Genomic DNA, 26702 nt, shown 5'->3' with positions numbered 1-26702 from the left:
TCATCAATATTTGGTATTCTGAGTGTTTTGTATTTTACCTGTTGTAATAAGCGTTTAGTGGTATCTGTTTGTTTTATTTGCAATTTTCTAATGACGTTTGATGTTGAGCTTCTTTTCATGTGCTTATTTAACATCTGTATATCTTTATTTTATTTTATTTATTTATTTGTTTATTTTTGGCTGTGTTGGGTCTTCGTTACTGTACGAGGGATTTCTCTAGTTGCGGCGAGCGGGGGGCCACTCTTCATCGCGGTGCGTGGGCCTCTCACTGTCGCGGCCTCTCTCGTTGTGGAGCACAGGCTCCAGACGCGCAGGCTCAGTAGTTGTGGCTCACGGGCCTAGTTGCTCCGCGGCATGTGGGATCTTCCCAGACCAGGGCTCGAACCCGTGTCCCCTGCATTGGCAGGCAGATTCTCAACCACTGTGCCACCAGGGAAGCCCTGTATATCTTCTTTATTGATGTGTGTGCAAATCTTTTGCCCATTTTTTTCCTCATGTTTGGGACTTTTTTTCCCCAGGGATTCTTGCTTTATTTTCAATTTTGCCCCTTTTTTTTTTTTTGGCTGTGCCACACAGCATGTGGGACCTTAGTTCCCCAAACAGGGATCAAACCCGTGCCCCCTGCATTGGAAGCGTGGAGTCTTAACCACTGGACCACCAGGGAAGTGTCCCGAATTTTGCCCATTTTTAAACTGGATTGTTTGTCATCTTACTGTTGCATTTTAAGAGTTCTTTAGATATGTTGGATACCAGTCCTTTGTCAGATAAGTGTTCTGCAAAGATTTTTTTCCCAATCTGTGACTGTCTTTATATTCTCTTACCACTGTCTTTTGTAGCACAGGGGATTTTAATGAAGTGAAGCTTATTGTTTTCTTTCTTGGATCTTGCTTTTGGTGTTGTATCTTAAAATTCATCAGTTAACACAAGATCACCTTGATTTTCTTCTATGTTATCTTCTAGAAGTTTTTTACTTTTGCATTTTACATTTAGAGCTATGGTCTATTTTAAGTTTTGTGTAAGGTCTGTGTCTAGGTTTACTTATTTGTTTTTGCATGTGGATATCCACTATTTCCAGCACTGTTTGTTGAAAAGACTTTCTTTTTCCCATTGAATTGCCTTTTAGTCCTTTATTGAAGATCAGTTGGCTATATTTCTCTGGGTCTATAAGAAAGCAGTTGACTTCTGTATTCTCAGTCTTGCTATACTCTCATTAATTCCTGGAGTGATCTCTAGTGTTATGGTTTCTTTCAGATATTTTACATAGAAAATCATGTCATACACAACAAAGACAGTTTTATTTCTTTCTTCCCAATCTGTATACATTTTATTTCCTTTTCTTGCCTTATTGCATTAGCTAGGTCTTCCAGTACAGTGTTGAATAGGAGTGGTGAGAGGAGACTTCCTTACCTAGTTTCTTATCTTTCAAAAAAAAAGCATCTAGTTTCTCACTATTGTGATGTTGCCTGCAAGTTTCATGAAGATGTTCTATCTCAAGAGCCTGAACTCCCCTCTATTCCTAGTGTGTTATCATAAGTGGATGTTAGATTCTGTCAAATGCTTTTCCATTTTACTTACACTCCTTTCATTCCTGATATTACTAACTTCTGTCTACCCTCTTCTCAGTTAGCTTGACTAGACCTTTATCAATTTTACTGATAATTTCAAAGCACACCAGCTTTTGGTTTTGTTGATAGTCTGTATTCCTGCAATTTTTATGTCTTCCCTAATTATTTATTTTTTTGGTCATTTTACTTATTTTTATTGAGATATAATTGATATATTACTTTCACGTGTACAACATAACGATTTAATATTTGTATACATTGTGAAGTATTACCACAATAAGTCTAGTTAACTAGACTAACATCATCACACATAGTTACAGTTTTTTTTTCTTGTGATGAAAATTTTTGAAATTTCCTTTCAGCAACTTTCCAATATGCAATAAAGTATTATTAATTATAGTTACAATGCTGCACATTATATCCCCTGACTTATTTTATAACTGAAAGTTTGTAACTTTTGATCTGCCTTCACCTATTTCACCCACCCCCAACACCCCCCTCCCCCACACACACACCTTCACGTCCCACCTCTGTCAGCCACCAATCTATTCTCCATATCTGTGAACTTGGGTTTTTTGGGTTTTTTGTTTGTTTGTTTTGCTGCGTGGCTTGCAGGATCTTAGTTCCCTGAACAGGGATTGAACCCAGGCCCACGGCCGTGAAAGCACCACATCCCAATCATTGGACTGCCAGGGAATTCTCAGGGTTTTCTTTCTTTGTTTCAGATTCCATATATAGGTGAGATCATATGGTATTTTTCTTTCTGACTATTTCACTTAGCATAATACCCTTAAGGTCCATCCATGTCACAAATGGCAAGATTTCCTTTTTTATGACTGACTAATATTCCATTATATATATATATATGTGTGTGTGTGTGTGTGTGTGTGTGTGTGTACACATTTTTAAAATCCATTCATCCATCATTGGGCACTTAGGTTGTTTCCATGTCTTGGCTATTGTAAATTGTGTTGCAGAGAACATGGGGGTGCAAATATTGGGTTGACCAAAAAGTTTGTTTGGATTTTTTAATTTTTTGAGGAACCTCCACACTGGTTTCCATAGTGGCTTCATCAATTTACATTCCCACCAACAATGCACAAGAGTTGCCTTCTCTGCACTTCCTCACCAACACTTGTTAGTTTTTGTCTTTTTGATAATAGTCATTCTAACAGGTGTGAGGTGATATCTCATTGTGGTAGTAATGTTGAGCACATTTCATGTACCTACTGGCCATCTGTATGACTTTGGATGAGTATCAGTTCAGATCTTCTGTTCATTTTTTTAAATCAGATTGTTCTTGTGCTGTTGAGTTGTATGAGTTCTTTATATATTTTGGATAGTAATTCCTTATCAGATATGATTGCAAGTATTTTCTCCCACTCAGTAGTTTGCCTTTTCATTTTGTTGATGGTTTCCATTGCTGTGCAGAAGCTTTTTAGTTTGATGTAGTCCCACTTGTTCACTTTTGCTTTTCTTGCTTTTGTTTTTGGTGTCAAAACCAAAAAAATCATCTCCAAGATTGATGTCAAAGAGGTTACTGCCTGTGTTTTCTTCTAGGATTCTTATGGTATCAAGGCTTATGTCAAGTCTTATGCCATTTTTAAAAATTTTTTTATTGGAGTATAGTTGATTTACAATGTTGTGTTAGTTTCAGGTGTACAGTGAAGTAAATCAGTTATACACATATCCACTCTTTTTTAGATTCTTTTCCCATATACGTCATTTCAGAGTATTGAGTAGAGTTCCCTGTGCTATACATACAGTAGGTCCTTACTATCTTTTTTTTTGAATAAATTTATTTATTTATTTTTGGCTGTGTTGGGTCTTCGTTGCTGCATGCGGGCTTTCTCTAGTTGCAACGAGCGGGGGCTACTCTTCGTTGTGGTGCACGGGAGCATGCTCCATGCTGTGGAGCATGGGCTCTAGGTGTGCAGGCTTCAGTAGTTGTGGCACGTGGGCTCAGTAGTTGTGGCTCACGGGCTCTACAGCGCAGGCTCAGTAGTTGTGGTGCACGGGCTTAGTTGCTCTGTGGCATGTGCAATCTTCCCGGACCAGGGATGGAACCTGTGTCCCCTGTATTGGCAGGCAGATTCTTAACTACTGCACCACCAGGGAAGTCCTCTATTTTTTATATATTAGTGTGTGTATGTCTATCCCAATCTTCCAATTTAGTTAATCCATTTTGAGTTGATTTTTGTGTATGGTGTAAGATAGTGGTCCAGTTTCATTCTTTTGCATGTAACTATCCAGTTTTCCCAAACCATTTATTGAAGAAACTGTCCTTTCCCCATTGTATATTCTGGGTTCCTTTGCCAAAAATTAATTGACTATATAAGCATGGGGTTTTTCCTTAGACTTTTCATTCTGTTCCACTAATCTATATATGTTTGTTTTATGCCAATACCATACTGTTTTGATTACTTTAGCTTTGTAATATAGTTTGAAATCAGGAAGCATTATGTTACCAGATTTGTTCTTTCTCAAGATTACTTTGGCTATTCAGGGTCTTTGTGGTTCCATACAAGTTTTAGTATTGTTTGTTCTATTTTGTGGAAAATGCCATTGAAATTTTGATAGGGATTGCATTGAATTGTTCATTGCCTTGGGTAGTATGGACATTTTTGCAATCCATGAGGGCAAAATGTCTTTCCATTTATTTGTATCTTCAATTTCTTTCATCAACACCTTATAAATTTCAGTATACAAGTTTTTCACGTCCTTGGTTAAATTTATTCTCAGGTATTTTATTCTTTTTAATGCAGTTGTAAATAGGATTGTTTTCTCTTTTTTTTGTCATTGAAGTAGAGAATTTTTTGTTTTTTTTTTTTACAAAAGATAAAATTTAAGTTTAGACTGATGTTTCCACAGGACTTACAGGATTTTAGTCTGTCTAGTAAATGTGTATCTCTTTTCTCTCAGACTGAAATTCCTGGTTTTCAAGAGTTTGATCTAATTAGAATATGATCTGATTTGCTAATTACTAGTTTGCTTTTTTTTAAATTGAAGTATACTTGATTTACAATGTTGTGTTAGTTTCAGGTATACAGCAAAAGTGATTCAGTTATATATAATCCTTTTTCAGATTATTTTCCATCATAGGTTATTACAAGATATTGAATATAGCTTCTTGTGCTAAATAATAGGTCCTTATTTATATCTATTTTATATATAGTAGCGTGTAACTGTTAATACCAAACTCCTAATTAGTATAGTTTTCTTAATTTCTCTTTTTGATAATTCATTGTTAGTGTATAGAGATAGATATTTGTATATTGTTATTGTATCCTGCAGCTTAACTGAATTTGCTTATTGGTTCCAACAGATATGATGGAGTCTTCAGGGCTTTCTATATATAATGTCATGTCATCTGCAAATAGTGATGGTTTTACTTCTTTCTTTCCAATTTGGATGCCTTTTGTTTCTTTTTCTTGCCGAATTGTTGTAGCTTATCATCCAGTACTATGTAGTGGGCATCTTTGTCTTGTTCCTGATCTTAGAAAAAAAGCTTTCAGCTTTTCTGTATATTAATTTTGTATCCTGCAACTGTACCAAATTCCTTAATGAGCCCTAGTAGTTTTTTGGTGATGTTGCTAGGATTTTCTATGCATAGAAATTTTACTTCTTCCTTTCCAATTTGGATTCGCTCTCTCTCTCTCTCTCTCTCTCTCATTGCTGTGGCTAGGACTTCCAATACTATGTTGAATAAAAGTGGCAAGAGTGGGCATCCTTGCCTTGTTCCTGATCTTAGAGGGAATACTTTCAGCTTTTCACTGATGAGTATGATGTTAACTGTGGGCTTGTAATATATGGTCTTTATTATGTTGAGGTACATTCCCTCTATACCCACTTTATTGAGAATTTTTATCATAAATGGATGTTGGATTTTGTCAAATGCTTTTCCTGCATCATTCGAGATGACCATGTGATTATTTTCCTTCATTTTGTTAATGTGTATCACATTGATTGATACGCAGCTGTTGAACCATCCTTGCATCCTTGGAATAAATCCCACATGAACATGGTGTGTGATCCCTTTAATTTTTTGTTGAACTTTGTATAATAATAGTTTCTTCAGGATTTTTATATCTACATTCTTCCTGGCCTGTAATTTTCTTGTGGAGTCCTCGTCTGGTTTTGGTATGAGCAGAATGTTGGCCTTGTAAAATGAGTTTCAAAGTGTTCTGTCCTATTTTTTGGAAGAGTTTGCAAAGGATTAATATTAGTTTTCTCTAAATGTTTGTTAGAATTCACCAGTGAAGCCAGCTGGCCCTAGACTTTTCTTTGATGGGAGGTTTTAGATTACTGATTGAATCACCTTACTAGTAATTGGTCTGTTCAGATTTTCTGTTTTTTCATGATTCAGTCTTGGGAGGTTGTATGTTTCTAGGAATTTCTTATAGGTTGTCCAATTTTGGGGGCATGTAATTGTTCATAGAAGTCTCTTCTGATCCTTTGTATTTCTGTGGTACCTGTTGTAACATTTCTCATTCCTGATTTTTTATTTTAATTAATTAATTAATTTTTTAATTTATGGCTATGTTGGGTCTTTTTTTCTATGCGAGGGCTTTCTCTAGTTGCGGCAAGTGGGGGCCACTCTTCGTCGTGGTGCGCGGGCCTCTCACTATCGCGGCCTCTCTTGTTGCGGAGCACAGGCTCCAGACGTGCAGTCTCAGCAATTGTGGCTCACGGGCCTAGTCGCTCCACGGCATGTGGGATCTTCCTGGACCAGGGCTCGAACCCGTGTCCCCTGCATTGGCAGGCAGATTTTCAACCACTATGCCACCAGGGAAGCCCTTCATTCCTGATTTTATTTATTTGGATCTTCTCTTTTTTGTCTTCGTGAGTCTAGCTAAAGGTTTTCCAGTTTATCTTTTATTTTTTTAACATCTTTATTGAAGCATAATTGCTTTACGATGTTATGTTAGTTTCTTCTGTATAACAAAGTGAATCAGCTATATGTATACATATATTCCTGTATCCCCTCCCTCTTGCATCTCCCTCCCACCCTCCCTATCCCACCCCTCTAGGTGGACACAAAGCATGGAGCTGATCTCCCTGTGCTATGTGGTTGCTTCCCACTAGCTATCTGTTTTACATTTCGTAGTGTATATGTCATTGCCACTCTCTCACTTCATCCCAGCTTACCCTTCCCCCTCCCCGTGTCCTCAAGTCCATTCTCTACGTCTGCTTTTTTATTCCTGTCCTGCCCCTAGGTTCATCAGAACCTTTTTTTTTTTAGATTCCATATATGTGTGTTAGCATACGGTATTTGTTTTTCTCTTTCTGACTTACTTCACTCTGTATGACAAACTCTAGGTTCATACACCTTGTGACAAATAACTCAATTTCATTTCTTTTTATGGCTGAGTAATATTCCATTGTATATATGTGCCACATCTTTTTTTTCCATTCATCTGTCGATGGACATTTAGGTTGCTTCCATGTCCTGGCTATTGTAAATAGTGCTGCAGTAAACATTGTGGTACATGACTCTTTCTGAATTATGGTTTTCTCAGGGTATATGCCCAGTAGTGGGATTGCTGGGTCGTATGGTAGCTCTATTTTTAGTTTTCTAAGGATCTTCCATACTGTTCTCCATAGTGGCTGTATCAATTTACACTCCCACCAACAGTGCAAGAGGGTTCCCTTTTCTCCACACCCTCTTCAGCATTTATTGTTTGTAGATTTTTTGATGATGGCTATTCTGAACGGTGTGAGGTGATACCTCATTGTAGTTTTGATGTGCATTTGTCTAACGATTAGTGATGTTGAGCATCCTTTCATGTGTTTGTTGGCAATCTGTATATCTTCTTTGGAGAAATGTCTATTTAGGTCTTCTGCCCATTTTTGGATTGGGTTGTTTGTTTTTTTGATATTGAGCTGCATGAGCTGCTTGTATATTTTGGAAGTAAATCCTTTCTCCGTTACTTTGTTTGAAAATATTTTCTCCCATTCTGAGGGTTGTCTTTTCATCTTGTTTATGGTTTCCTTTGCTGTGCAAAGGTTTTTAAGTTTCATTAGGTCCCATTTGTTTAATTTTGTTTTTATTTCCATTTCTAGGAGGTGGGTCAAAAAGGATCTTGCTGTGATTTACGTCAGAGTGTTCTGCCTATGTTTTCCTCTAAGAGTTTTATAGTGTTTGGCCTTACATTTAGGTCTTTAATCCATTTTGAGTTTATTTTTGTGTATCATGTTAGGGAGTGTTCTAATTTCATACTTTTACAGGTAGCTGTCCTGTTTTCCTAGCTCCACTTATTGAAGAGGGCTGTCTTTTCTCCATGGTATATTCTTGCCTCCTTTATCAAAGACAGGGTGACCATAGGTGCGTGGGTTTATCTTTGGACTTTCTATCCTGTTCCATTGATCTATATTTCTGTTTTTGTGCCAGTACCATATTGTCTTGATTACTGTAGCTTTGTAGTATAGTCTGAAGTCAGGGAGCCTGATTCCTTAGCTCCGTTTTTCTTTCTCATGATTGCTTTGCCTCTTCAGGATCTTTTGTGTTTCCATAGTAATTGTAAAATTTTTTGTTCTAGTTCTGTGAAAAATGCCACTGGTAGTTTGATAGGGATTGCATTGAATCTGTAGGTTTCTTTGGGTAGTATAGTCATTTTCTAAATGTTGATTCTTCAAATCCAAGAACATGGTATATATATATATATCTCCATCTGTTTGTATCATCTTTAATTTATTTTCTCAGTGTCTTACACTTTTCTGCATACAGGTCTTTTCTCTCCTTAGATAGGTTTATTCCTAGGTATTTTACTCTTTTTGTTGCAGTGGTAAATGGGAGTGTTTCCTTAATTTCTCTTTCACATTTTTCATCGTTAGTATATAGGAATGCCAGAGATTTCTGTGTATTGATTTTGCATCCTGCTACTTTACCAAATTCACTGATTAGCTCTAGTAGTTTTCTGGAAGCATCTTTAGGATTCTCTATGTATAGTATCATGTCATCTGCAAGCAGGGAGGGACTGTTTTACTTCTTTTCCGATTTGGATTCTTTTTATTTCTTCTTCTTCTCTTATTGCTGTGGCTAAAACTTCCAAATCTATGTTGAATAATAGTGGTGAGAGTGGGCAACCTTGTCTTGTTCCTGATCTTAGAGGAAATGGATTCAGTTTTTCACCGTTGAGAACGATGTTCGCTGTGGGTTTGTCATATATGGCCTTTATTATGTTGCGGTAAGTTCCCTCAGTGCCTACTTTCTGGAGAGATTTTATCATAAATGAATTTTGTTGAAAGCTTTTTCTGCATCTGTTGAGATTATCATATGGTTTTTATCCTTCCGTTTGTTAATATGGTGTATCACATTGATTGATTTGCGTATACTCAAGAATTCTTGCATTCCTGGGATAAACCCCACTTGATCATGGTGTATGATCCTTTTAAAGTGCTTTTGGATTCTGTTTGCTGGTATTTTGTTGAGAATTTTTGCTTCTATGGTCATCAGTGATATTGGCCTGTAGTTTTCTTTTTTTGTGACATCTTTGTCTGGTTTTGGTATCGGGGTCCTCCCCTCTGCTATGTTTTGGAAGAGTTGGAGAAGGATAGGTGTTAGCTCTTCTCTAAATATTGGATAGAATTCCTCTGTGAAGCCATCTGGTCCTGGGCTTTTGTTTGTTGGAAGATTTTTAGTCACAATTTCAATTTCAGTGCTTGTGAGTGGCTTGTTTATATTTTCTCTTTCTTCCTGGTTTAGTCTTGGAAGGTTGTGCTTTTCTAAGAATTTGTCCATTTCTTCCAGGTTGTCCATTTTATTCACATATAGTTGCTTGCAGTAGTCTCTCATGATCCTTTGTATTTCTGCAGTGTCAGTTGTTACTTTTCCTTTTTCATTTCTAATTCTGTTAATTTGAGTTTTCTCCCTTTTTTTCTTGATGAGTCTGGCTAATGGTTTATCAATTTTGTTTATTTTCTCAAAAAACCAAATTTTAGTTTTATTGATCTTTGCTATCGTTTCCTTCATTTCTTTTTCATTTATTTCTGATCTGATCTCTATGATTTCTTTCCTTCTGCTAACTTTGGTTTTTTTTTTTTTCTTCTTTCTCTAATTGCTTTAGGTGTAAGATTAGGTTGTTTTATTTGAGGTAGGATTGTATTGCTTGTTTCTTGTTTCTTGAGGTAGGATTGTATTGCTATAAACTTCCCTCTTAGAATTGCTTTTTCTGCATCCCATAGGTTTTGGGTCGTCGTGTTTTCATTGTCATTTGTTTCTAGGTATTTTTTGATTTCCTCTTTGACTTCTTCAGAGATCTCTTGGTTATCAAGTAGTGTATTGTTTAGCCTCCATGTGTTTGTATTTTTTACAGATTTTTTCCTGTAATTGATATCTAGTCTCATAGCATTGTGGTCGGAAAAGACACTTGATACGATTTCAGTTTCCTATATTTACCAAGGCTTGATTTGTGATCCAAGATATGATCTATCCTGGAGAATGTTCCTTGAGCACTTGAGAAGAAAGTGTATTCTGTTGTTTTTGGATGGAATGTCCTATAAATATCAATTAAGTCCATCTTGTTTAATGTATCATTTGAAGCTTGTGTTTCCTTATGTATTTTCATTTTGGATGATCTGTCCATTGGTGAAAGTGGGGCGTTAAAGTCCCCTACTATGATTGTGTTACTGTCGATTTCCCCTTTTATGGTTGTTAGTATTTGCCGTATGTATGTATTGAGGTGCTCCTATGTTGGGTGTGTAAATATTTACAATTGTTATATCTTCTTCTTGGATTGATCCCTTGATCATTATGTAGTGTCCTTCTTTTTCTCTTGTAATAGTCTTTATTTTAAAGTCTTTTTTGTCTGATATGAGAATTGCTACTCCAGCTTTCTTTTGATTTCCCTTTGCATGGAATATCTTTTTCCATCCCCTCACTTTCTGTCTGTATGTGTCCCTAGGTCTGAAGTGGGTCTCTTGTAGACAGCATATAAACGGGTCTTGTTTTTGTATCCATTCAGCCAGTCTGTGTCTTTTGGTTGGAACATTCAGTCCATGTACATTTAAGGTAATTATCAATATGTATGTTCCTATTACCATTTTCTTAACTGTTTCGGGTTTGTTTTTTAGGTCTTTTCCTTCTCTTGTGTTTCCTGCCTAGAGAAGTTCCTTTAACATTTGTTGTAAACCTGGTTTGGTGGTGCTGAATTCTCTTAGCTTTTGGTTATCTGTAAAGGTTTTAATTTCTCTGTCTAATCTGAATGAGATCCTTGCTGGGTAGAGTAATCTTGGTTGTAGGTTTTTCCCTTTCATCACTTTAAATATGTCCTGCCACTCCTTTCTGGCTTGCACAGTTTCTGCTGAAAGATAAGCTGTTAAGCTTATGGGGATTCCCTTGTATGTTATTTGTTGTTTTTCCGTTGCTGCTTTTAATATTTTTTCTTTGTATTTAATTTTTGATCGTTTGATTAATATGTGTCTTGGCATGTTTCTCCTTGGATTTATCCTGTATGGGACTCTCTGTGCTTCCTGGACTTGATTGACTATTTTCTTTCCCATGTTAGGGAAGTTTTCAACTATAATCTCTTCAAATATTTTCTCAAACCCTTTTTCTCTTCTTCTGGGACCCCTATAATTCGAATGTTGGTACATTTAATGTTGTCCCAGAGGTCTCTGAGACTGTCCTCAATTCTTTTCATTCTTTCTTCTTTATTCTGCTCTGCAGCAGTTATTTCCACTATTTTATCTTCCAGGTCACTTATCCTTTCTTCTGCCTCATTTATTCTGCTATTGATTATTTCTAGAGAATTTTAAATTTCATTTATTGTGTTGTTCATCGTTGTTTGTTTGCTCTTTAGTCCTTCTTAAACATTTCTTGTATTTTCTTCATTCTGATTCCAAGGTTTTTGGATCATCTTTTCTATCATTACTTTGAATTCTTTTTCAGGTAGGCTGCCTGTTTCCTCTTCATTTGTTTGGTCTGGTGTGTTTTTACCTTGCTCCTTCATATGCTGCATATTTCTCTGTCTTCTCATTTTGTTTAACTTACTGTGTTTAGTGTCTCTTTTTTGCAGGCTACAGGTTCGAGTTCCCATTGTTTTTGGTGTCTGCCCCCAGTGGTTAAGGTTGGTTCAGGGGCTTGTGTAGGCTTCCTGGTAAAGAAGACTGGTGCCTGTGTTCTGGTGGGTGGGGCTGTATCTTGTCTTTCTGGTGGGCATGGCCGTGTCCAGTGGTGTGTTTTGGGGTGTCTGTGAACTTAGTATGATTTTAGGCAGCCTCTCTGCTAATGGGTTGGGTTGTGTTCCTGTCTTGCTAGTTGTTTGGCATGGGGTGTCCAGCACTGGAGCTTGCTGGCCGTTGAGTGGAGCTGTGTCTTAGGGTTGAGACAGAGATCTCTGGGAGAGCTCTCGCCGATTGATATTACATGGGGCCAGGAGGTCTCTGGTGGTCCAGTGTACTGAACTCGGCTCTCCCATCTCAGAGGCTCAGGCCTGGCACCAGGCTGGAGCACCAAGACGCTGTCAGCCACCTGGCCAGGTATGTGGGGAGTTTCTTGCCCTCTGGGAAGTCTGAGGTCTTCTGCCAGCGTTTAGTAGGTGTTCTATAGGAGCTGTTCCACATGTAGATGTATTTTTGTTGTATTTGTGCGGAGGAAGGTGATCTCCACATCTTAATCCTCCGCCATCTCTACTGGATATCTGTCTTATATTTTAAAAGGTCTTAGTTTCATTGATTTTTTTTTTTACTCTCTTTTTAGTCTTTTTCATTTATTTCCACTATGATCTTTGTTATTTCCTTCATTTTATTAACTTTGGCATTTGTTTTTTCTTCTTTTTCTAATTCCTTGAGGTGTAAAGTTAGGTTTTTTGAGATCTTTTTTGTTTCTCGATTTATCGGTGTCACTATGAACTTCCCTCGTGGAAATGCTTTTGCTGCATTCTGTAAGTTTCAGTATGTTGCACAATAGTCCCCCTTTATCTGCAGTTTTGCTTTTTACAGTTTCAGTTACCTGCAGTCAACTGTGCTCTGAAAATATTAAATGGAAAATTACAGAAATAAACATTTTTAAAATACTTTAAACATTTTTTTAAATAAAGTTTTGAATTGTGCATTGTCCTGAGGAGTGTGATAAAACTTTGTGCCATCCTGTTCCATCTTGCCTGGGATATGAATCATCCCTTTGTTCGTTGTATCCACACTGTGTGTGCATGTGTGTGTATAGGAAAAAACATTATATTTGTGGGGTTAAGTACTGTTCATGGTTTCAGGCATCCACTCAGTGTCTTGGAATGTATCCCTCACAGATAATGGGGTTCTACTATATTTCCAGTTCATTTGTCTCACGGTACTTTTTAAAATTTCTCTTTTGATTTCTTTAACGTATTGGTTGTTCAGTATCATGTTTAATCTCCACATGTGAATTTTCCAGTTTTCTTCTCATAATTGATTTCTAGTTGTATTGCATTGTGGTCGGGAAATATGCTTAATATGACTTTAATCTTAAATTTATTAAGACTTGTTTTGTGGCCTAACATATGCTCTCTCCTGGAGAATGTTCCATGTGCCCTTGAGAAGACTGTGTATTTTGTTGCTTTTGGCCGGAATGACTGGCCTAATATGTCACTGAAGGCCAATGTTTCTTTATTGATTTTCTCTCTGAATGATGTATCCACTGATGAAATTGGGGTATTAAAGTCCCTTTCTGTTATTGTATGGCTTTCTACTTCTCCCTTTAGATCTGTTAAATTTTGTTTTTTATATTCAGATGTTTCTATTTTGAGTGCATAAATGTCTACAAATGTTATATCCTTTTTGGATTTACTCCTTTATCATTATATAATGACCTTTTTTGTCCCTTATAACAGTCTTTGTCTTAAGTCTATTTTGACTGTTACAAGTATAGCTACCCCAGCTTTCTTCTGGTTTCCATTTGCAAGGAATATATTTTTTCCATTCTTTCAGTCTTTGTGTGCACTTTTATCTCAGGTGAGGTTTTTGTAACCAGTATATAGGTGAGTCTTTTTTTCTTTAATCCATTCAGCCACTCTTGTGTTTTGATGGGAGAATTTATTATTTCTTTTACATTTAAAGTAATTATTGATAGGTATGTCCTTATTGCTATTTTGTTCACTGTCTTCTGGTTGTTTTGTAATTCCTATTTTCCTGTCTTCTTCATTTGCTTAGATTCCTGTCTTTTTTGGTATGCTTAGATTCCTTTACCTTTATGTTTTGTGTATCTACCACAGGCATACCTCAGAGATATTGCAGGTTCAGTCCACTGCAATAAAGCAGTTATCACAATGAAGCAATTATCACATGAATTTTGGTTTCCTAGTGTATATAAATCTATGTTTACCCTATATTAAGGTCTATTAAGTGTATAATAGCATTATGTATAAAAAGTGTACATACCTTACTTTTAAAATACTTTAGAGCTAAAAAATACCAACCATCATCTGAGCCTTCAGTGAGTCATTGTAGTAACATCAAAGATCATTGATCACAGATCACCATAGCAAATAGTATAATAATTTAATAATTTGAAAGGAGAAAGGGGAATCAAGATGACAGGGTAGGGGGATGTGGAACTCACCTACCCCTACAAACACATCAAAAATACTTCTACAGTTCTCACAGAAAATTAACTGGAACCTGGCAGAAGAACGTTTTTTTTTTTTTGGCCCACGCCACACAGCTTGCAGGATCTTAGTTCCCCAACCAGGAATCGAACCCACGCCCCCTACAGTGGAAGTGCAGAGTCTTAACCACTGGACCACCAGGGAGGTCCCCAGAACTTCTGTACAACCAAAGCTGCAAGAAAGATCTCCATGTAACTGGGTAGGACAGAAAAAAAGACATCAGGTTGGGATCTGTGCCCCTGGGAGGGATCTGAAAGGAAGAGAAGGTCCACACGGGCAGCCCCTCACCTTGGGGAGCAAGCAGGTGGAGCCACAATCTGTGCGTCCCAGTCCTGGCATCCTGCGGAGAGGAGACTAGCCCCCTTGGCTGTTCGGAGAACTACTGGGACAGTCAGAAGGGCTGGAGAATCCAAGACACTACTCGCAAGGAGTGTGCACATGCTGACTTGTCAACAATCAGGGCAGAGAGAGTCTGGCACTGGCAGCTGCTGCCTCGCCACTCCCCAGTCTGAATTGGGCGAATACCCCGGCCCTGCACACTCCACACCACAGCCTGGTGGGAGATCTGGGCCAACTGGGCCCTGGGAAAAGACTCGGTCTGGACACAAAGACCAAGGGTCTTGAGTGTGATCTTGGTGGGGCAGCTGGAAGCAACCATTGTCCTTGTGCACACAGGGCGGCACCCCAGGAATCCCGGGCAGACAGGCCCTGGGAGAGGACTCAGTCTAGCTGTGCAGAGACAGCCCAGAGAGCCCGGGGTGTGATCCAGTAGGGCAGCAGCAGACATTGTCATGCGTACAGGAACATGCAGCAGCTCATCTCTCGTTGCCCATAACTGGCGATTCCCTCTGCATAGGGCAAATGAGAACACCCACATCAAAGTGGGTGGAAGCTGAGGCACAGTCTTACCATAACCACCCCCCCTCCGCATGGCACTCCACCTTCAGGAAGGGACTCAAAACTCCAGGCTTCTCCTTGAGGAGCAAAGGGTTTAGATCCCACACTTGGCACCCCAGCTTTTACGAGTCACACATGAAGACAAGCCCCCCAAACATCTAGCCTTTCAGGGGTCAGGGGCACAACTGCACAGCATGTGGGATCTTAGTTCCCTGATCAGGGATGGAACCCGTGCCACGCCCCCTGCAATGGAAGGGCAGAAGCCACTGGACCACCAGGGAAGTCCAAAAACATCTAGCTTTGAAAACCAGTGGGGCTTGTGTCCATGAGACCAACAAGGCTATAGTGAACTGAGAACAGTTCTTAAAAAGTCTTTTCTAATGTTTCACCTGTTTATATCTTTTTCAGACATAGCTTATTTTATTGCAATTCACTTTATTGCACTTTACAGATAATGCATTTTTTGCAAGTTGAAGGTTGGTTGTAACCCTGTGTGAAGCAAATCTATTGGCACCTTTTTTTCAATAGCATTTGCTCACTTTGTGTGTCTGTCACATTTTGGTAATTCTCACAATATTTCAGATTTTTGTTACATTTGTTATGGTGGTCTGTGATCAGTAATCTTTGATGTTACTGCCACCACTTGCTGAAGGCTCTGATGATGGTTAGCATTTTTTAGCAATAAAGTATTTTTTTTAACATCTTTATTGGAGTATAATTGCTTCACAATGGTGTGTTAGTTTCTGCTTTATAACAAAGTGAATCAGTTATACATACACATATGTTCCCATATCTCCTCCCTCCTGCATCTCCCTCCCTCCCACCCTCCCTATCCCAGCAATAAAGTGTTTTTAAATTAAGGTATGTACATTGTATTTTTATATATAACGCTAGTGCACACTTAACAGAGTACAGAATAGTATAAATATAACTTTTACATGCACTGGCAAACCAAAAAATTCATGTGATTTGCTTTATTGTGGTAGTCTGGAACTGAACCCTCATTGTCTCCAAGGTATGCCTGTACCTTCTAATGAATTTCTTTTACTGTTTTTTGTAAAACCAGGTGTATTGATGTCAGAGTCCCTCAACTTTTCTCAGAAAGTATTTCTCTGTCACTTTTTTTTCCTGAGATGCAACAGTCCTAGAGATTTTTATTTTATTACAAAGGCTTATCGGCTTTTTACATTTTTTTATTGAAGTTTAGTTGATTTATAGTGTGTGTTCATTTCAGGTATACAGCAAAGTTATTCAGTTATTATATATATATTCAGTTATTTTATTTATATATATATAATTATTTTCCAGATTCTTTTCCCATATAGGTTATTATAAAATATTCTCCCTCACTTTTTTTTAAAGTATTTATTTATTTACTTATGGCTGTGTTGGGTCTTCGTTTCTGTGAGAGGGCTTTCTCTAGTTGTGGCAAGCGGGGGCCACTCTTCATCGCGGTGCGCGGGCCTCTCACTATCGCGGCCTCTCTTGTTGCGGAGCACAGGCTCCAGACACGCAGGCTCAGTAATTGTGGCTCATGGGCCCAGCTGCTCTGCGGCACATGGGATCTTCCCAGACCAGGGCTCGAACCCGTGTCCCCTGCATTGGCAGGCAGATTCTCACCCACTGTGCCACCAGGGAAGCCCCTCCCTCACTTTTGAAGAATAATTTTGCTTGACACAGAGTTGTAGGATGGTGTTTTTTACCTTGTGCACTTTAAATATTTCATTCCATTCTCTTCTTGCTTGAATAGTTGGGGTTTTTTTGTTGTTGTTTTGTTTGTTTTTGGTATGTGAATGTTTACAGCAGCTTTATTCATAATCACCAAAACCTGGAAACAACTCAAATGTCATCTGGTGAATGAATAAATTATAGTGCATCTGTACAATGCAATCCTACTCAGCAATAAAAAGTAATGAACTATTAATATATGCAACAACATGGATAAATCTTATATATATATTTATTGCTAAGTGAAAGAACCCAGATTCCAAAGGATAAATACAGTGTGATTCCAGTTATGTGATATTTCTTGCTTGCATAGTTTTTGAAAAGAGGTCTGATTTAATTCTTATCCTTAAGTAAAACTAAGGTTTGTTTTTTCTCTCTGGCTTCTTTCAGAATGTTCCCTTTGTCTTTGATTTTTCTCCAGTTGAAAATGATGTGCTTGGCAGTGCAGTTTTTGGCGTTCTTTTTTTTGTTTTTCATGTTTTGTGTTTTTCTTAGCTTCCTGGATCTGCAGTTTGCTGTCTATCACTAATGTTAGGAAAATCTCAGTGATGATTGCTTCACTTATTTTTTTGTTCCTTTCTGCTTTTCTATCAGGTATTCTCATTGTGTGTATTTTACACCTGCTGTCATTGTTCCAAAGTTCTTAGATGTTGTATTCTTTTTTGTCTTTGCATTAGGCCCTGGTGGAATAGTCTCTTTTGAGGATAGGCCTTGTTAAGAATAGCTGTTTCAAAATAGCTTCTTTCTGTCTTTCCAATTTTGGAAACAGTGGTTTGCTCTGTGTCTTCAGTTCTTTGTTTTTTTTCTTGTGAGGTTAGGAGTGATGGTTTCTAAGTTCATTATACAATGAACAAGAAAAGAGAAGTCTCTGTCTCCAGTTTTTTATGTTTGACTGCTGACAGCTTTGAAGCCTCATCCCTCCTTCCTCCTCTTGTGACCCACATGTATCCATGATGATAGGAAAGCCTTAGTTATCCTTCCTTTGGCAGTGACAAGAGATTCAATTCATGCCTGCTCCTGCCCTTGTATGTGAACTCTCTCTTCAGTCCACCCACAACATCAACTAAAAAATAAGTCCATGTACTTTTCCTTACACTCTCAAGCCATTTCATGCCTTCTTGAGAGGCCTGCCTTACTCCCCAGAGACCTCAATTATGGAAGTAATAAACCCTTTTGTACACTATTGGCAGTGTGTGGTGTCATCAACTTACATATTCCTATACTCGGGGTTGGGCTGTTATGCTTCTGTGCACCATATGGGAGCTCAGAAATGAGAGATGTTGGGAGGATTGCCTCTGGAGTGGCTGGCCAGGAAACTTCCACCTGAAATTAGAGAATGGAGGTTTTACATTCTTTGGAGGAAAGTGCTGTGAATCCTTTATGTGTTATATAATCATGGGCAGATTCACCATCAGACCTTTGTGGAGTGTAGTGAATTCCTGTGCAATATGCAGCTCTTAACCTGTTCCTCAAGGTTATTTAGCAAGGGCTTGACCAAAAAGAAATCTTTTAGCACTTTATCATTTCATTATGTGTGCCTGTGTGTGATAAAAACTGGTGAGAAGCAGCCCTGAGGCTCGTTGTGTATAGGGTTTTGTGGAGGTCTAAGTAATTTTGTCTTTTTAGCATGTCATATCATGTGAAGTTGTCTGAGCCTTAAGTTCTGAATATTCCTAGCTCCGTGAATGGGACAGAGAGAGAATGGAGAAAATGAGTCTGCAATAAATTTTACACAAGCTAAAAGTACTACTTCTTTACAAGAATATTTTAATCTAGCCAGTTGCACCTGGCTATTTCTAATCACCTGGAGTAATTCTCAGGCCAGTATGGCAAACTGATCCTTGTCACAAGTTGGATTTCCACAGGCCTCCTGGACTCTCATGTTTGGTGATGGGAATAGAAGAAAAAGCTTCCAGTTCTTCACTGTGTTTTATTCCTTAAAAACTCCTGCAGATTTGACCTCATACATCAATGGAGTGTACTGAGTTAAATGGTGTGTAATAACAAAGGAGATGAGTTTTTTCCACAAGAGATTGATTTGTTTAAAATGATATTTGATTCATTTGTGTAGCATTTCTCTCATTTCTCCAAGGTGCTCTAGACCCTGACATCAGAGAGCAATAACATTTAAAGTGATCACAGTGAAAATGAATAAATAATTTGCATGTGTTTATTATGCTGTTAAATTCATGAAGAAGTAAGTAAGGACATAGAGTCAGTTTCTGATGACCAAGACATAAAATAAATGTTTGAAGGTGACAGAATCATATGTAATCTTCCTGTAAATTGAGTATAAATCCCCAGTTCTGTCAGACTCGCACATCTTACTGGAAACATATTTGGGATGTTTTAGGGCCCAGTGACCTTCGAGGATGTGGCTGTGAACTTCACCCAGGAGGAGTGGGCTTTACTGAATCCTTCGCAGAAGAAACTTTACAGAGATGTGATGCAGGAAACCTTGAGGAACCTGGCCTCAGTAGGTAAGCATGACAACATTCCTTCACTTCTTCAGTTAGGGAACAAGTATTTCTTGCCCATCAACACTGTTCCAAGATGTGGAATATGGAAAAGGAATACAGTAGTCCCCCCTTATCTGCAGGGGATACATTCCAAGACCACCAGTGGATGCCTGAAACTGCAGATAGTACTGAATCCTATACATACATACCTATGATAATAAGTTTAATTTAGAAATTTGGTGCACAGTAAGAGATTGATAACAATAACTAAGAATAGAACACGTATAATAGACATGAACTTAACGTGCCTAAGTGTTAAGTGTCCATAACTTTTGCAGTTTGAGATCAGACAGCAAAACTAAGATCAATTTCTTTTTCCTTCTTCACAATTTCACGATAGAAGATTCATTTTTCCTATAGATCTTAGCAACATCAGTGTATGATTTTTTTCTTCCCTTAAATTAAGAACTTTCATCTTTTCACTTGAAGCACTTTATAACTTTTCTTTGGCATATCCTAATTACCAACATCACTATTCTTGCACTTTGGGGCCATCATTAATTAAAATAAGAATTACTTGAACACAAGCACTGCAATACCACCACAGTGATCTGAAAACTGAGATGGCTGCTAAGTGACTGATGGGCAGGTAGCATATGCAGCATGGATACACTGAACAAAGGGATGATTCACATCCTGGACAGGACAGAGCGGGACGTTGCAAGATTTCATCATACTACTTGGAAGGGTGCACAGTTTAAATTAATATTTTCGGACTGCAATTGACCATAGGTAACTGACACCACAGAAAGCAAAACTGTGGGTAAGGGGGGACTGCTGTACATTGGTAAATAAACTAAGCATGGTCACAGCTCATCGTGGACCTAGAATCTAATATTTTTCTATAATTTCCAATAATTTGCATTATTTTTCTGGGTCTGCATTTTAGGAAAAAAATGGGACAATCATAACATTGAAGATTGGTACAAAACCCAAGGGAGAAAACTAAGGTGAGTCACACACACAATAGATAGCAGTGTGCCACATGAGAATCCTGGTATGTCATAAACTTTTTAAAATAAGCAAAAAAACAACCCCAGCTTCAAAGTTATCCTTAAATTTTTTTCACCAAAAACATTTACTTAAACATGACATAGATGTCCAATGTTTTTGGAAACAATATTAAACCCAATATATTAATATTATTGTTTTCATAATAGCTATGTCAAGTCCTCTTACAGAGCTTTCAGTATAAATCACCCTCAAAAAATTCAGAAGAGCAAAAAACCTTCCCTTTTGCTATAAAATATAAAAATGTAATTCTAATACCCTACTAATAAATGTGAAATTGTTAAAGAAATCATTAATAATTTCTCATTTTTTACAGAAGTCATATGGTAGAAAAACTCTGTGAGAGCAAAGAAGGTAATCAAGATGGAGAAACTGTCAGCCAGATTCCAAATCTTAATCTGAACCAGAAAACTCTTCCTGGAGTAAAACCATGTGAATGTAATGTGTGTGGGAAAGTCTTCATGCGTCATTCATTCCTTAATAGGCACATCAGATCTCACAGTGGACACAAACCATATGAGTATCATGAATATGAGGAGAAGCCATATAAATGCAAGGAATGTGGGAAAGCCTTCAGTTACTGCAAATCTGTTCACAGACATGAAAGGACTCACACTGGAGAGAAACCCTATGAATGTAAGGAATGTGGGAAAGCCTTCACATGGCTCACAACCTTTCGAAGACACATGATAACACACACTGGAGAAGGACCCTATAAATGTAAGGAATGTGGTAAAGCCTTTAGTTGTTCCACTTCATTTCGAGCACATGAAAGAACTCACACTGGAGAGAAACCCTTTGTATGTAAACAGTGTGGTAAATCCCTCAGGTCTCCTCTAGGTTTGCGAATACATGAAAGAAGTCACACTGGGGAAAAACCCTATGAATGTAAGCAGTGTGGTAAAGCTCTCAGTTGTCCCAGTTCCTTTCGAAGACATGAAAGGATTCACACTGCAGAGAAACAATATGAATGTAAACAATGTGAGAAAACCTTCAGTTCTCCTCTAGGTTTGCGAATACATGAAAGAATTCACACTGGAGAGAAACCCTATGAATGTAAGGAATGTGGTAAAGCCTTCATTTCTCTTTCAAGCGTTCGTACACACATGATAACACACACTGGAGATGGACCTTATAAATGTACAGAATGTGGGAAAACCTTCATTTATCACACAACCTTTCAAGGACATGTGAGAAAGCACACTGGAGAGAAACCCTATAAATGTAAAGAATGTGGGAAAGCCTTCATTTCTCCCTCAAGTGTTCGAACACACATGATAATGCACACTGGAGATGGACCTTATAAGTGTAAGGAATGTGGGAAAGCGTTCAATTTTCCCAGTTCATTTCGAATACATCAAAGAACTCACACAGGAGAGAAACCCTACGAATGTAAACAATGTGGCAGAGCCTTCAGTTGTTACACATCCTTTCGAACACATGAAAAAACTCACACTGGAGAGAAACCTTATGAATGTACAGAATGTGGGAAAGCCTTCATTTATCGCACTACCTTTCAAGGGCACGTGAGAGTACACACTGGTGAGAAACCCTATAAATGTAGAGAATGTGGGAAAGCCTTCAGTCGACGCAATTCCTTTCGAAGGCATGAAAGATCTCATACTTAGTAGAAACCTCTTGAATGTAAGCAATGTGGGGAAAACATCAGTCGGCCTTCATTCTTACATGTGAAAACTCCCACTGGAAAGAAACCCTATATGTGTAAGAAATCTGAGAAAGCCTGATACAAATTAATCCATGTATAATGTTCCAAAAAAAATAACATGAAAATAATTCTTAGAGTTATTTTTATCAGTGCCTCGTTCTTAAAGGGGATCTCTCGACTGGATATTTACTACTTACGTTCAGAAATGAACACTGATGTGAGAGAATTCTGTAAGTACTCTGTAAGCAGTAACACATAATGATTAATAGGTATTGTTTTGCCCTTAAATCAGTTAACATTTTTTTCTTTTCATTTTGAAGCCTGTTTGATCCATGGTTGAATTGACATGTATTTCTAATATGCAGGTTGGTTTAATTTTTATGTTTTGATTGTTTTGTGTGGGGATATTGATAAATGACATTTTGGCATTTGTTGGGATTTTCGTACTGGCCTCCTGTAGTGCCAGGTATTGGATATTCCTTACCCATATATAGTCCATACTCCTTATGAGAAAATCTACTCTTGTTTTGGCCAGAAGACCCTTATTTCATTTTCCTTGCTAGTAAAAGATGGCATAAATTTGTAAATATCATAGTGTATATAGTCTCACGTGAATTATTTCTATGTTTTGCCCTTTGCTGTTTGTCATTCCTTCTGGCTAGGATTTGAATAATAAAGAGTTTGCATTAACACATCATTGACCAGGGGATTTTTGCAGAAACTAACACTTGTGGCCGGTGATTTGTTATGTAAATGAATATTGAAACACCCACGTTTGAGTAAATATCAACAACTTTTTTTGCACTTAATGTATTTATTTGAAACTTCGTACCTGTCTTACTTAAAGCATTCTAATATTTCTTTAGAGTGTGATAGGCAGTATAGCAAGCACCTCTGTGCAGGGGAACAAAACATTTATTACAAACATAGTGTGTTTCACTGCGCTTTCCCCTGGAAGAGCAGACTTTCTGGCGGCATTTTTTTTTTGGTCCTATGGGTATTATTTTCTCTAAAATATGTTCTTTTATTTTACCTGATAGTCAACAAGGTGGATCTTTGCAGGGTACTCTTTTAAAAAACGCCACAAGAAGGACCAGGTGCGGGACTACCACTGCATTCACCAGAATGGTCAGTTACCCATTCTCTAGCTACTGCTAACAAAAAATTGCTTGTAAGTCATTTTATTCTGTGCATTAAGGCTATAATAAATTTTAAATGCTTTGAATAAACCACAGTTACTCAAATGGAAACCCACTTTCTTATACCATTTTCAAGTTTTCCAGAGGATATTGAAGTTTGCCAGATACTGATCAGATCGATCAACTCCTTTCATATATTTATTATACTCTAACATACAAGTGGGCTTAGTTATCTGATGGTCAATTCTCCTGTCTTCCTTTCCTGTAGATGCTATGATGCATCATGAATAGTTGTCACCCTGCGGACTAGCCTCTTGTCTTTCCATTTAAGAAGAATCACTTCTCCTTTCCGTAAGAATGTCATTTTTTCTCTCTGTAGATTTTTAGATTTCTCCTTTAATTGGTTTGGTAGACCATGATTCTCTCTTATAGTCCCACAAACTCTGGTTTTAGTTTTCAACAATATTTCAGATGTGGACCCACTGTTGTAATAATTGTCTTGGTAAATATGGTGCCATGAACCAAGATAAGGTTGTAGGACTGATAATATTGTTTCTTGCAGTTTCTTTACTTCACCCATGTAAATCTCAAGGTTGCATATATACCCAGTTTCACTTTCACTAACAATCCTGACCAAAATTCCATATTTTGTAAGTTTTCCAGGATTTGAATCTGAGTTGTCCTTTCCACTTTATCATTCTCTCATCAAGTTATAGCTTTTGTTTGGGTATACAGATTGATTGAAATTTTGGTAGAAAATAGTCCAAAAGAGGTTTAACTTTTGAAATTCTGCAGGAAGTGGAGTTTTCCGAATTATCATTAAAGTAAACAAATGTCATTATTTGTTCGAACCTTCTTCTCATCATAATCTTTGGGAAGATAGGTGTTTCAATTAAGGGATCAGTCGACCAATATTCTTTCCAGTGTGATTTTCTTATTTGTCCCATCGAAAGTATTAACCCAAGAAACTTCTTCGTGTCACTATTGGTTACATCAGTCCATTTTAAAGTCTTATCATAATTTTTATATGATTTTTCATTCTGTTGGTGATACAGGTTTGTTTGAGAAGGAACCAGCTCAAAAAAGTTGTTACCAAAAATTAATTCTGTTATTTCACTAACGCTTTGTGGGTTATTTGCACCTGGCACACCTGTAAAGTCTTCTGATTTTTGTGAAATGTTGTCTTCAATCCACTCTTCTGTAGAAGCAAAGGAGCATTCTCCAGCACTGTGAGTTTCATTTTCATTTCCTGTATCAGAATCAATCACTAAGGTTTTTTGTCTTTTTTTGGTCTAATATTCATATTGTCTGAATCAGAACTATATTCTGAGACACTAGTATATATGTCACGTGGACAATCAGAGAAAGTATCTGCATAAAATTCACCAAAAAATTCTTCACTCAAAATCTCACGATGTGTCATTTTTGAAAATTTTATGGTCATAAACTTGCATTTATAATATATACAAGATTGGAACAAAAACCTAACGGAGCGGGCTTCCCTGGTGGCGCAGTGGTTGGGGGTCTGCCTGCCGGTGCAGGGGGTGCGGGCTCGGGCCCTGGTCTGGGAGGATCCCACGTACCGCGGAGCGGCCTGGGCCCGTGGGCCACGGTTGCTGGGCCTGCGCGTCTGGAGCCTATGGTCCGCGGTGGGTGGGGCCGCGGTGGTGGGGGGCCCGCGCGCCGCGGTGGGGTGTGGCCCCCGCTCGCCGCAGCTGGGGGGGGGCCCTCGCGCAGAGGCGAGGACCTGGCACAGCCATAAATAAATAAATAAATTTTAAAAACAAAGAACACCTAACGGAGCAAAATGTGAATGATAATGACAATCACAAGTTGTATAATGAACCTTGATCAATTTTAAGCTCTAACAACTTTGCACAGTGCTGTTAATTGTATCACTGTCTAAAAACTTATTGGTACACCTCTGGTCAATAACATTCAGGTAACGAAAGATGTATTAATACATCTCCTGTCAATATTGTGGACTTCCCTGGTGATCCAGTGGCTAAGACTCCGCACTGCCAATGCTGGGGGGCTGGGTTCAATCCCTGGTCAGGGAACTAGATCCCACATGCTGCAACTAAGAGTTCACATGCTACAACTAAAAAAAAGAAAATTCCACATGCTGCAACCAAGATCCAGTGCAGCCAGGTAAGTAACTACTAAAAAAAATAATTGTTAAGACAGACCTGTCACTGAACAATAAAATGTAGAATTGGAGTTGGGTCTCCTACATTGTTTTGTCTCCTGGATAATGTGACATTTTCTATAATCCATTTCTCTTATGGTTCCATGTGAGAATTCACATGTAGCCTCACTCGCATGGGATTTGGAATTCAGAAATACAGGAGGCATTAGTCAGATTTCAGCACCGTGCAGGGAGACAGACATGTGTAGGAACTTTGAGAACACTTGTTCTAGCCTGTTTTCCTGATGCCGTAACCTGCCAATCCAGAGTATCCTGGAAACGACAATCAGCTGGTTGACTTCCATTTTCTCAGACATGTAGCTTTCCACACATCTTCTCAAGTTCCACATCAAAAATCCATCATATTTTGGATTTTCCTGCAAGTTTCCATGAGTCCACCAGGCAACTAATTCTAACTTTTATGGTTCAGAGTATTCTCTGATGCTTGGACTTCTATCTTCTCTAGATCATATTCATATAAGGTCTAATTTGTGTAGTGAACACCTAATTCTGGTAATACTGCTAGTGACCATGTGTTCCTGATTCCACCATGACAGCTATGGTTGCACAGTCCAAAAGAACCACATTGGAGTTTGTTCCACTGCTGCACTGTGCAGTGACTGCCCTGGCCCAGTCCCTCCATGTGAGAATTGGCACCTTCCTCATATCAGGCAGATTGTGGGTGCTTCCCATTGCTCACAGCTGTATGCAATTCCTCAGTACATTTTCAATTATGTTTGATTATGATTACAAACAATACATTTTTGTTGAACAAAGTCTTCTGTTGTCGCTTAGAAATATTTTCATTAATTGTTTTCATACAATTTGCATACTAATGTGTTTTTCATTTTCTGAGCACGTATATTAAAATATTCTGTTGTAACTATAGGTTTTCAGGTGAACTTTGTAATTTGGTCAAGTTAATTGCTACACATTCTCATTCAATTATCCCTTGTATATACATGTTCGGGTATTTTTTTCCTCTGGTAAATTTTATTTTTATTTCTACATAGTTATGATTTTTGTCTTGAAATGAATTTCTCATTTGTTTTGTCAGCATGATGTGGCCAGAACCCACTGGAATCACAGCAGCAGTCAACAAGAGTGGTGTCATAAATTGTAGTACTCAGAATGACCACAAACCCTAAATGACTGGATTTATCAGTAAGAGGGTGCTCAAAAGGATTTACGATTTGGGCTTTTGCTGGGTGATTTGATTACTCTTCAGGGAAGCAGGATGTTTCTGGATGTACTGGATGCTGCAAGAAGGCGAACTTAATTCTATCATAGGTGATCATAATCAATGTTTTCTAGAAGACAAAAACAGTGTAGTGAAGCTAAATTTAATTCACAGTAAGCTCCGCAGTCAGTCATATTATTATTTTTTTTTTTTTTAAGATATGGCAAT

General features: G+C 38.0%; 1 protein-coding gene and 1 long non-coding RNA gene across 3 annotated transcripts in view; one reads left to right on the top strand and one right to left on the bottom strand.

The window, feature by feature from the left end:
- LOC309658807 overlaps positions 1–19203 on the bottom strand; it is a 122836-nt gene extending 103633 nt beyond the window's left edge. The window contains exon 1 of the long non-coding RNA XR_014262406.1: positions 16421–19203. This is a non-coding gene — a long non-coding RNA (uncharacterized lncRNA). The remainder of the gene's footprint in view (positions 1–16420) is intronic.
- Positions 1–26702, top strand: part of ZNF14 (zinc finger protein 14) — a 37499-nt gene that overhangs the window by 4391 nt on the left and 6406 nt on the right. Inside the window, exons 1-4 of one of the 2 annotated variants that reach the window (XM_082457712.1) lie at positions 243–12852; positions 19125–19251; positions 20180–20240; positions 20618–26659. In XM_082457712.1, coding sequence (XP_082313838.1) covers positions 12766–12852; positions 19125–19251; positions 20180–20240; positions 20618–21929 — 1587 coding nt within the window. In that variant the 5' untranslated portion in view covers positions 243–12765 and the 3' untranslated portion in view covers positions 21930–26659. Of the gene's footprint in view, positions 1–242; positions 12853–19124; positions 19252–20179; positions 20241–20617; positions 26660–26702 lie in introns of those variants that run through there. The other variant, XM_082457713.1, reaches the window with a different exon arrangement.

The sequence above is a fragment of the Balaenoptera physalus genome (assembly GCF_965194825.1).
Source record: "Balaenoptera physalus genome assembly, chromosome: 3".
Taxonomy (NCBI): Eukaryota; Metazoa; Chordata; class Mammalia; order Artiodactyla; family Balaenopteridae; genus Balaenoptera; species Balaenoptera physalus.
The sequence above is the reverse complement of the archived record's forward strand: the minus strand, read 5'-3'. Positions and strand labels throughout refer to the sequence as shown.